This window comes from Ochotona princeps, chromosome 30, assembly GCF_030435755.1.
Source record: "Ochotona princeps isolate mOchPri1 chromosome 30, mOchPri1.hap1, whole genome shotgun sequence".
Classification (NCBI taxonomy): Eukaryota; Metazoa; Chordata; class Mammalia; order Lagomorpha; family Ochotonidae; genus Ochotona; species Ochotona princeps.
Genome location: NC_080861.1, coordinates 2,987,601 through 2,999,851, shown reverse-complemented (window position 1 = coordinate 2,999,851; position 12,251 = coordinate 2,987,601). Strand labels below are relative to the sequence as shown.

General features: G+C 45.7%; 1 protein-coding gene across 2 annotated transcripts in view; it reads left to right on the top strand.

Annotated features, from left to right (window-relative positions):
- Nucleotides 1–12,251, top strand: part of PPP2R3A (protein phosphatase 2 regulatory subunit B''alpha) — a 72,188-nt gene that overhangs the window by 39,540 nt on the left and 20,397 nt on the right. For both annotated transcript variants that reach the window (XM_058657278.1, XM_058657279.1), the window contains exon 6: nucleotides 9,222–9,308. In XM_058657278.1, coding sequence (XP_058513261.1) covers nucleotides 9,222–9,308 — 87 coding nt within the window. The remainder of the gene's footprint in view (nucleotides 1–9,221; nucleotides 9,309–12,251) is intronic.

Below are 12,251 nucleotides of genomic sequence, written 5' to 3'. Positions count from 1 at the left end.
TGGGAAGGCAGCAGAGGTTGATTCAAGGGCTTGGGCCCCTGTACCCACGTAGGAGATCTGGAAAGAGCGCCAGCCCCCTGGCTTTGGACCAGGCCAGCTCTGGCTATTGCAGCCATTTGTGAACCAGTGGATTGAAGATCTCTGTTTCTTTTTCTTTTTTTTTTTTTTATGAAATTTATTCATTAATTACATTGTGTTGTAATTACATAGAATCTGGGATTCTCCCCCCCAATTCTCCCCCCATGGTGGGTTCCTCCACCCTGCTGCATAACCATAGTTCAAGTTCAGTTGAAATTCCCTCCCTGCAAGTATTTGCCAAGCATAGAGTCCAATATCCCATAGTCCAGACAAGTCCAACTACTTATTGGGTAGACCCTCTCTGGTCTGAGGGCAGAGTCAGCAGAGTAAAAGATCTCTGTTTCTATCTCTGTAAATCTGCCTTTCAAATTAACAGATTTGTTTACTTATTTGAAAATCAGAGCTACAGAGAGATAAAGAATTTGTCCATTTCTTGCAGGTTATCAAATTTGTTACCATATAATTTGCTCATAGCAATCTCTAAAACTCTTTGTTGTGGTACTGTCAGTCATGTCTCCATTCTCATCTTTTTTTTTAAAGACTTATGTGTGTTTTTATTGGAAAGTCATATACACAGAGGAGGAAAGACAGAGAGGAAGATCTTCCACCCAATGCTTCACTCCCCAAGTGACCGCAATGGCCGGAGCTGAGCCAGTCTGAAGCCAGGAGCCAGGAGCCTCTTCCAGGTCTCCCACATGGGTGCAGGGTCCCAAGGCTTTGGGCCGTCCTCAACTTCCCAAGCCACAAGCAGGGAGCTGGATGAGAAGTTGGGCTGCTGGGACACGAACTGGCGCTCATATGGGATCCTGGTGTGTATAAGGCAAGGACTTTAGCCACTAGGCTACCACGCCAGGCCCTCATCTTTCTTTTTTAATCTTCATCTTAGTAATCAAAGATTTTTAATTTTTATAGTTTGGTTTCCTTGCATAGTATTTTACTGTTTAGCTGTGAGGGCACGACTCCCTGGACTCTTGTAATGCTGATTGGCATACGAGGATTAGTTAGAGCAGTCTCACTTCATTTATAGCTGTCCCGGAAATGCTCAGCAGCCTGTTTTTCTCGGAGCCTCTGCATCCTTCTATCTCACCACTGAGTAGCACTGCTAAGTTAATGATTCACCCCGGGTCTGCTATTGATGGTTTCACGGGTTGAACGTTAACAGTGTTTGCCAAACCCAAATTTGTCTGAAGTCTGCAGTTGGTGTGTCAGGCAGAATGCATGGGATGAGTCCCTGAAAAGGGTAGGGTTCCCTGCATGCGTGTTCCTGGGCCTGTGATAGGTTCAGCCTGATGTCCTGAGGCCAGTGCTCAGTCACAGAGACAGAGCCCTCAGCCCACCAAGATCACTGTGGACCAAAGCCCACCTTGCCGCACATGGTCTGTCTCCTGCTAAGCATGAGTTAGTACTTGATTTGGCCAGGGTATCAGTTGGCTTAACCAAGTCCACAGAAGTCCAGTGGGCACTGAGGCACGTTCAGGCACTGGCCTGAAAACAGGAACCACTTGGATTTGCTCAAGGCTGTTTCCCCAGGCTGGAGATTCCAAGTCCAGGAGTCATTGTCTCCCAAAGCAGACAAGGATTCTTCAGTGTTGCAGAGGTTGTAGGAGGGCTGATGGAGGTAGCTTCCCAGGTACACAAGCAGGCCTTAGGTAAGTCACACCTGGGCCTCACCAGGCCCCAGACAGTTCTTGGACGTTCACAGCAGATCTGCACATGATCATGACGTACACCCAAGCAGGTCTGTCAGCAGGGAACAGGCTGCTGCCTAATCCTGAGAGAAGCCCAGAGTGTCCTCAGGCACTGGCCTAGGACTGGAGACCACTGAGTCTGCCGAGCGCTGGGAACGCTGAGTCTCAAGGCAGTCCCCCAAGTGAGAGGAAAGAAATAATGGCAGCCCCTGCCTGTACATACCTAGGTCCCAACATCATAGATCCCCCTCAGGGTTCTGGGGGATGATATAACACACCCACCAGAGCCCAGCAGTGACACCCATTAAAATGAGTCCAGCAGGGCCTGGCATCGTGGCCTAGCGGCTAAAGTCCTTGCCTTGAACGCACCGGGATCTCATATAGGCACCGGTTCTAATCCTGGCAGCTGCACTTCCCATCCAGCTCCCTGCTTGTGGCCTGGGAAAGCAGTCAAGGACAGCCCAAAGCCTTGGGACCCTGCACCCATGTGGAAGACCTGAAAGAAGTTCCTGGTTCCTGGGTTCGGATCGGCCTGGAAGAAGTTCCTGGGTTCGGGTCAGCTCAGCACCGGCCATTGCAGTCACTTGAGGAGTGAATCATCAGACGGAAGGTCTTCCTCTCTGTCTCTCCTCCTCTCTGTACATCTGACTTTGCAATGAAAAATAAATAAATAAATAAATCTTTAAAAAAAAAAAAAAAACCTGCATTAAAAAAAAAATGAGTCCAGCGCACCAGAGAACAGCTCTGCACCTGATGCTAGGAAAGTTGAGAAGGACAGCCTGTGGGCCCCTGGGGTTGGAGGCCTTTGGGCTGTAGCAGGTGCTGGGTCTTGGCATGGGTGCCCAGAACTCCAGGGTGAGGTCCTCAGCTCGGGCTCCCGTCCTCCCCACAGCTACAGTTTCACTGGTCTGTGGAGGCTCCGTGGCTGCACAGCTCGGAGGCAGAGGGAAGGGCACTCAGGTTGACTGGACTGTTTTTCCCACAACGAATTCAGTCCACTCTCCCTCTCCCAGGTGGGCGGCCCCTCTGCACTGCAGCCTCCTTGTGTTATGACATTTGTAGGGTGAGCAACAGCTGGGTAACACCACCAGAAGCCTGTGGGCAAAGATTCTTCATTACCCTGGCAGCTGATTTAAGACTGAGATGAGGGCCCGGCGGCGTGGCCTAGCGGCTAAAGTCCTCGCCTTAAACTCCCTGGGATCCCATATGGGCGCCGGTTCTAATCCCGGCAGCTCCACTTCCCATCCAGCTCCCTGCTTGTGGCCTGGGAAAGCAGTTGAGGACGGCCCAATGCATTGGGACCCTGCACCCGCGTGGGAGACCCGGAAGAGGTTCCTGGTTCCTGGTTCCCAGCTTCGGATCAGTGCGCACTGGCTCGTTGCGGCTCACCTGGGGAGTGAATCATCGGACGGAAGATTTTCCTCTCTGTCTCTCCTCCTCTCTGTATATCTGGCTGTAATAAAATGAATAAATCTTAAAAAAAAAAAAAAAAGACTGAGATGAGTCACGGACAATAAACAAAATCACCACCACCCGAATAAGTCAGCACATACTCTTCCTTTCCAGAAGGAGTTGCCAGTTGAGAAGTTAACAGTTAGAGATAGCAGCAGACCACTGCCCTGGGGTGTGTAGATTTCCCTGCTGTGATGGAAAGGCCCCGCCCCAAACTGACATCGGCCAACTCTGAGGATTGAGGTGACCTGTGAGGTTTTTTTTACTAAGTAATAAAATTTTAAATACTTCTTTGTGACTCTGGTGCTGGCAGGAAAGATATCCTGTGACTTTCTCGGATGGCGTCACAGTAATGGCGTCACTATCTTGACAGACCAGAATCCAGCATTCCGGGCTAAAATGCCAAGTTTAATTGTGGGAAGCAAGGTACTGCTGGTTCGTGAGATGACTCAGGTGTGGTGGACATGGCTCATCATTGAGTCTGTTAACTTTTTTGCCTGAAAAAAAAAAAATTGACTGTATTGCTCTTGGCAGAGGAAGAAATCGTGTTTATAAGATAAACTAGTTACCAAATTCTACAGCAGACCATGAGGAAATCATTTTCAGGCCCATGATAACTGAGGGGGAGATGAGCAGATCCCAGGAGAAGCAGCCTCTAGCATGACATGTTAATCTGCTCTTGAGCAATGCTCCAGTCATCCAGAGAGAAAGTCCTGACTCTGTGTCTTCAGTCTACTTGTCTAGCACTGTGCGGGGCAACCATCACTTCCTCCCAGGCTGGTGGCATATATTTGTGAACTGAAGATTTCCAATTTGAAAGAATATGAGGCAGGAAATAATGGGCATTATTGTCTAATAAATGACTGCAGATCCCTTGGCAAAAGATTGTCAAATGTCATGTATCTTATTGGCAGTAATTAGTTATTCTAATTTTTACTTATTTTGCGTCTTTTGTGTTTTTAGAAAAATTTATCTAGAAATGGTGGAGCAAAATTTAAAAATAGCTATAATTAATATAGAACCAACAGCTACATGCTTTTACCACTAGATGGTGTTGCTGCCTTGGTAATCTAAAATGCTAAATTGGCAAATCTGAAAACCAACAGACATGTTGATAAGCAGAGGCGCTGAATAAGGAAACTGAGGCTATTGAGTATGTGTAATAATACAGGCACCTTGTTTTACAGGAATAGTTAAGTAGATTAGAACCCTCAAAAAACCTGAAATGGGACCAGTGCTGTGGCCTAGCTAGCTTTAAGCCGCCACCTACAGTGCCGGCATTCCGTATGGCTGCTGGTTCGAGTCCTGGCTGCTCTACTTTCTATCCACTGGCCTGCTAATGCGCTGCTAGAAAAGCAGCAGAGGATAGCCCAAGAGCCTAGACCCCAGCGTCCACATGGAAACAGGAGACGCTCGCTGGCTGCTGGCTTCCGACTAGATTTGGTTGTTACCATTTGGGGAATTGAGACAGTGAATGGAAGACCTTTCTCTGTATTTATTTCTGTATGTGTTTGTGTCTCTCTCTCTAATTCTGCCTGTCAAATGAATAACTAAAAAAATGAAATGCCTTGTAGCATAACTAATAAAGCCACTGCCTGCACAGGCTTCCCATATGGGTGCTAGTTTATGTCCTAGTTGCTGACTGCGTTTCCAAAGCAGCTCCCTGCTAATGGCCTGGGAAGAGTCCCTACATGGGCGTCCCAGGTGAAGCTCCTAACTCCTGTCTGGGCCTAGCCTGGCCGTGGTGCTTATGACCATTAGGGGAGTGAACCAGCAGGTAAAAGAGTCTCTCTCTCTCTCTTTCTCTCTCTCTCTCTCTCTATATATATACACATATATATATATATGTGCGTGTGTATATATATATATATATATATATATACACATATGTATATACATAAACTTTTAAAAAAGGAAATGAATAATAAAACTACAAATTAATTTGGTCAAAAAGAATAAAAAAGGCAGAAGAGAAAAAAATAAGCCAAAGTGAATATAAAGTAAGGTTTTAGAAATTTATTGTACTTTTTTTTTTAAAGATTTATTTTATTTTTATTACAAAGTCAGATATACTGAGAGGAGGAGAGACAGAGAGAAAGTGGAGCTGCCGGGAGAAGAACCAGCGGCCATATGGGATCAAGGCGAGGACCTTAGCCACCAGGCCACGCTGCCAAGCCCATTTATTGTACTTTTTTAAACATTTATTTATTTTATTACAAAGTCAGATATACAGAGAGGAGGAGAGAGCGAGAAGAAGATCCTCCGTCCGATGATTCACTCCCCAAGTGACCGCAATGGCCAGTGCTGTGCCGATCCGAAGCCGGGAACCTGGAACCTCTTCCAGGTCTCCAACATGGGTGCAGGGTCCCAAGGCTTTGGGCCGTCCTCGACTGCTTTCCCAGGCCACAAGCAGGGAGCTGGATGGGAAGTGCAGCTGCTGGGATTAGAACTGGTGCCCATATGGGGTCCCGGTGCGTTCAAGAAGAGGACTTTAGCCACTAGGCCATGCTGCCAGGCCCAGGTTTTAGAAATTTAAATACAGTGCAGTTATTCCATAAATAATAAAAAATGAGTTTATATAATTCAGATTAGAAACTCAACTTTGAAAATGAAATTATAATCAAAACCATATAATCAGAACATAGATTTATATCTTCAAAAAAATGTGGTGCAATATGTATTGAAAGTGACTTGAGAAAGGGTACATAGGAATTATGATACATTTCTTTAGATATTTGTTTAATTTATTTGAAAGACAGTTACAAGAGAAAGATGAAGAGAGCTCTTTCCTCTCCCGGTTTGCTCCCCACTGGCTGCAGGGACTGCACTGGGCCAGGCCGAAGCCAGCAGCCGGGAGCTCCAGCCATGTCTCCCACGTGCGAGTGCACCGTCGCGTGCTGCTTCTCCAGACCAGATTGGAAATGAAACAGCCAGGACTTGAACCGGAGCTCACAGGGGATGCCAGAGTTGCATGTGGCCACTTGAATTGCTGCACCACAGTGCAAGTCCCAATACATTTTATCCTTACTGTTTACCCTCCATCTTTTTAATGTGAATTTTTGCCAAACTAGTGCAGAGAATACAGTGTTGACACATTCTCGGTCGTCAAGAGCCACAGAGTTTTGAGTAGCCAATAGAGAAATCAAGCCCGTTAATCTGGGCTTCGATTTAATGCAGGAATCCTGCCAACTTCTGCCTAAGTACTTGTGATGAACGAGTCCTCACTGCTTCGTAAAACCCCATTGCTTCATAGAATTAATTTTAGAAAATACCGGGCCCGGCGGCGTGGCTTAGCGGCTAAAGTCCTTGCCTTAAACACACCCCTGGGATCTCATATGGGCGCCGGTTCTAATCCCGGCAGCTGCACTTTCCATCCAGCTCCCTGCTTGTGGCCTGGGAAAGCAGTCGAGGACGGCCCAAAGCCTTGGGACCCTGCACCCGCATGGGAGACCTGGAGAAGGTTCCTGGCTCCTGGCTTTGGATCGGCACAGCACTGGCCATTGCGGTCACTTGGGGAGTGAACCATCGGACGGAAGATCTTCCCCTCTATCTTTCCTCCTCTGTGTATATCTGACTTTGCAATAAAAATAAATAAATCTTTAAAACAAAATTTTAGAAAATATCTCCTTATAGTGGAGCATTTTGTATGAGGACATTGCTGTCCCTTGGTTGGATTCTGCCTGCTGGTGCCACGCAGAGCAAGTCAGCGTGACCTCCTAGTCAGCCGTACAGATCATGATCACATCTGTATTCTGGTGTTAAGTTTTTCCTCAAGATTACACATTACTACATTAGCGGTGTCTTTCATAGCCATTGTGAATGGTTGCCATTTCGTTTTATGCTCTCTGCACATTTTATGCTTATTCTATCTGGAAATCACAAACAAAAATCCCTCTGTGAAATACTTAGCAGAGACCTTTCTTGGATTGACTTTCACCTGATATTCCAAGCTCTGATTAGAGTGTCCAGCATAGCTAACTAGCCCCTATTTCTCTATCACAGAGCTAACAGAAATCTTGGCTACATAGCTTACAAACCTCATTGTTGTCAAGTAATTATTGACCACCTGACATGTGCAAAGCACCATATCAAATATTGGCATGCCGCCGAGAAAGGCTCGGTCCATGGGAGTTCAGAGGTAGTAACAGATGCAGGAGAACATGGAATCCAACCACAGAGAAGACTGAGCAGAGGAGGAAGGAAGCCAGTGCCTGCTCTGGGACCTCTGCAGTGTGGTGCCTGAGCTCGAGCCTGAAGGGTGAGGCGTTAGCGCTGGCAATAGGGACGGGTGATGACTGCTGGGCCGCAGAAATGCAACCTTCCTGTTGATGCTCGTTTGTTTTGTTTTTCTTCATTTGATTTGAAAGTTACCCCCTTTATTGAAGAACACAGAAGCAGAATGGGGTCCACTCTTTAGAAGATGTCCACATGTCTTCTCTTCCTTGTTCTTATACCAGAACAGTTTAGCCAAGTTCTTACATGGTAAAACCACCAACAATACAGGATTCCTGTGTTATTTGACTATCAAAATAAAAGCCAAAGTACCCTCCCCCAAAAAGGTGCTTAAATTGCTCTTCTCATCACTGCTTTTTAGAGGAGGAAATGGTTGAAAGGCAGACTAAGTGGATGAAAATAACTAGTAGCTTTGTGTAAGGAATGCGTTGTGGCATTCTGCCTCCAGGGTTGGAGCCTCTGCCTTTGTTCTGGAAGCCTCCCTTCTACCATCGCACACATTCCCAGCCGTTTTCTCCTCTCATCTTAGGCTAGGTCTTCTCCAGCGTTTCGCTGCTGTTAAACTCATTAAAGCAACAAAAGTGTCTTGGCCTAAAAGGTTAGGGTATAAATTTTCTCAGAAGGGGACCAGTTTTGTGGCACAGTGGGATAAGCCCCTGATTAGTGTTCTGGCATCCCGTATGGGAAGGCTAATTCAAGCTTCAGCTACTCCACACTTCAGTCCTGCTTCCTGCGAGTCGGCAGATGACACCCAGGGCTTGGCTCCTGGCCCTGACCTGGCCTGGCTCTTACCATCGTTGGCTTCTGGGTAACGAACCACAGGGTGTTGGCTCCTGGCCCTGACCTGGCCTGACTCTTACCATCGTTGGGTTCTGGGTAACGAACCACAGGGTGTTGGAGCTCTTTCTCTCTCCTCCCACCCAAGTCTTCCCCTCCCTCTCCTCTTTTTTATTCTCTTTGTCTTCCAAATAAATAAATAAATATTTCTTAAGAACCATCTTAAATGTATTTGAATTTCTATAGTCTAGAAGGCCTAGAATCTTTACAATTAAAAAGGCTCCAGTAGAAAGAATAATACCCTCCTGACTCCTACCACCCTGCCAGCATCCTCCTGCGTCACGGGTAGCTGAAATGATCCAGCCTTCCCCAGACAGTCAGCCAGCAAGCACATGGTGTGAAATGAGGCAGGTCAGAGTGAAGACTTGTGAGCAGATAATATTTGTTTCTCAGAAGTGCAGAGGCAAATTTAAAATATATGAATTGGGCCCGGTGGCGTGGCCTAGCAGCTAAAGTCCTCGCCTTGAACGCCCCTGGATCCCATATGGGCGCCGGTTCTAATGCCGGCAGCTCCACTTCCCATCCAGCTCCCTGCTTGTGGCCTGGGAAAGCAATCGAGGACGGCCTAATGCATTGGGACCCTGCACCTGCGTGGGAGACCTGGAGGAGGTTCCAGGTTCCTGGCTTTGGATCGGCGCGCACCGGCCCGTTGCAGCTCACTTGGAGAGTGAATCATTGGACGGAAGATCTTCCTCTCTGTCTCTCCTCCTCTCTGTGTATCTGACTTTGTAATAAAAACAAAATCTTTAAAAAAAATAAAATAAAATATATGAATTTTAAAATACAGTGTGTATTTGTACTAGGAATCACAATCAATGTAATAAAAAAAGCCAAAACTTGAATAGGTTTCACATATATTTATAATATAGCCTTTGGTAAAGTTATTTGAGATATTTCATGTTTTTATTTGTGGTTTTTTCCTGTTGGAACCAGGTTATTCAGAGAATATTCTACACAGTCAACAGATCCTGGAGTGGAAAAATCACTTCAACAGAGATAAGAAAAAGCAACTTTTTGCAAGTATGTATCTCATAAAGCTAAAAAGATCAATTTAAGTAATGTTCTTGTTGCATTTCTATAAAGCACTGTCACTGCTTTCAGTAATTAAGCATTTGACAAAGATCAGATGGAGGAATAGAGGATGGGTGGGAGAAAACAGTGACCAGGGGCCTCTGCCTGAAGGTGCATGCTGGGGGCAGAGAAGTAAATAGATGGCCGCAGCTGATGGGGTCAGGTCCACCGGCACAGGAAGTAAATAGATGGCCGCAGCTGATGGGGTCAGGTCCACCGGCACAGGAAGTAAATAGATGGCCACAGCTGATGGGGTCAGGTCCACCGGCACAGGAAGTAAATAGATGGCCGCAGCTGATGGGGTCAGGTCCACCGGCACAGGAAGACTCCGCAAAGGCCTGCCATGTGCTCTTGACCTACAGGCTGTCAGTTTACCAAGATAAGTAACAAAAAGAAAGAGCATTCATTCAGAGGAAGCAGCACAAGCAAAGGTTGGAATCATGACTGCTCTCTCCAAGAACCACCAAATGGTGTGGCCAGAACGAACAGATCCCAAGAGAGGAGAAGGGCTTGGCCAGGATGCCCAATCCTGTCCAGTCAGGCGGAGCTTAGCCTTACGGCACTGACTGAGCAGCTCCTGCTGGAGGGAAGGACAAAAGAGCTCTTTCCAGGAAACCACATTTCATCCTATTATTGTATTTATTTTACCAAAAGAAAGTATTAATCACTAGTGGGAACCTTTTACCAAGGTATTCCTCAGACCTGACTGTTTAAGCTTATTCTGTAAACCGAAGGAAAGTAGAAGGGTTCTATACTTATGTATATAACCATATTATATTGATCATACAATTAAATATTTCAGAGTTTAAACCCATGATCTTGTAAAGATGGGTATTCTTTTTTTATTGGGGTTTTGTTAGTTTGTATGATCTGTAATTTATTGCATCCTTTGGTATTTCTACTAGGATGTTTCGGTTGTGGTTGTCATCTTGCTAATTCTTACTTACTAACAAACTGCATATTTCTGTCTGTAAAGATCTGATTTTCTAAGATATTAAAATACATAATTGCCAAAAAAAAGAAAATAGCAGGGTTCACATTCAAAAGGGAAAAAATGGTTTATTGTGTTTTTTATATATATACATATATATATATATATTTGAATTTTTGAATTATGTGGTACAGTTTTGTGTAGACTGGGATTTCCCTCCAAACTCCCATTCCCTGAAAATGTTTTTTTTTTCTTTTTTTAAGATTTATTTTATTTTTATTACAAAGTCAGATATACTGAGAGGAGGAGAGATAGAGAGGAAGTGGAGCCGCCGGGATTAGAACCAGCAGCCGTATGGAATCAAGGCGAGGACCTTAGCCACTAGGCCACGCTGCCAAGCCCGAAAATGTTTTATTTTAAATGAATTTCACTACCTGAAACTTAAGCTCCCTATAAAACTTTTTATTAATACTAAATGAAACTTAGGCTGACTAATACAACTTTCTGCTGTGTTCTTCTCTGTCATTATATGAAACAAATAAAATAATGAAGACTTGGCAAATAAGCACACAATGGTGGATTTACAAACGGTTTTTATTAAAATAAATAGTCATCATCACCGTCATTGTTGATATTTGTTGACACTGATGCCTGTTTGGGCTCGGTAGGAATCATGGGATGTGTCAACATGGCTGTTTTCTGTCACACTTTAAGAATTGTGATAACCGGGCCCGGCGGCGTGGCCTAGTGGCTAAAGTCCTCGCCTTGAATGCCCCGGGATCCCATATGGGCGCCAGTTCTAATCCCGGCAGCTCCACTTCCCATCCAGCTCCCTGCTTGTGGCCTGGGAAAGCAGTCGAGGACGGCCCAAAGCTTGGGACCCTGCACCTGCGTGGGAGACCCGGAAGAGGTTCCTGGCTCCTGGCTTCAGATCGGCGCGCACCGGCCGTTGTGCTCACTTGGGGAGTGAATCATCAGACGGAAGATCCTCCTCTAATATGAATAAATCTTAAAAAAAAAAAAAAGAAAAGAATTGTGATAACCCAGGGCAGGAGTTGCACACACACAGGGCAGATCAGCGTGCTGGACCGAGTCCTGGAGACCCGGATACTCTGCTTCCAGTCCAGCTTCCTGCTGATGCACCGGGGAAAACAGCAGAGGATGCCCCCAGTGTTTGGGTTCCTAGACCCAATTCAAAGACCCAGTTAGAATTATGGTCTCCTGAGTTATGCTTGACCCAGTCATGGTTGTTGGACCCATCTGGAACAATAGATAACACACACACACACACACACACACACACCTTTTATCCATATCTATTGTTGTAATTGAGCCTGTAATTGTGACAGTCTAGGGACCCCGGACTGCCCTGAGTCCCCTTGGTGATTGTCCTGTTTCCCCACTGTCTTGCAGAGTGTCTACCCTTTACTGAATACTATATAACGCTGTGTAAAAGTAGCCTTCCAGAAGTGTATGGGAATAATATGTATTAAGAAAAATTCTGCACCAACATGAACTTATACTAACTAGTTATAGCATGTCTGAACAGGGTCTAGTTTGAGGCATTAAGAATAATGAGACATGGGTCCAGCACAGTAACCTAGTAGCTAAAGACCTCACCTTGCACGTGCTGGGATCCCATATGGGTGCCAGTTCATATCTCGGTGCCCCACTTCTCATCCAGCTCCCTGCTTGTGCCCAGGTAAAGCAGTAGAGGACGGCCGAAACCTGTGTGGGAGACTTGGAAGAATCTTCTGGCTTTGGACTAGCTCAGCTACGGCTGTTGTGGCCACTTGGGGAGTGAATCAGCGGATGGGAGGTCTTCCTCCCTGTCTCTCCTCCTCTCTGTATACCTGACTTTCCAATAAAAATAATTAAATATTAAGAAAATAATAAAAAGACATGAGTTAGAAAAGAGTTCATATTATACCAAGAATAATTCTGTTCAAACTGAAGCAAGA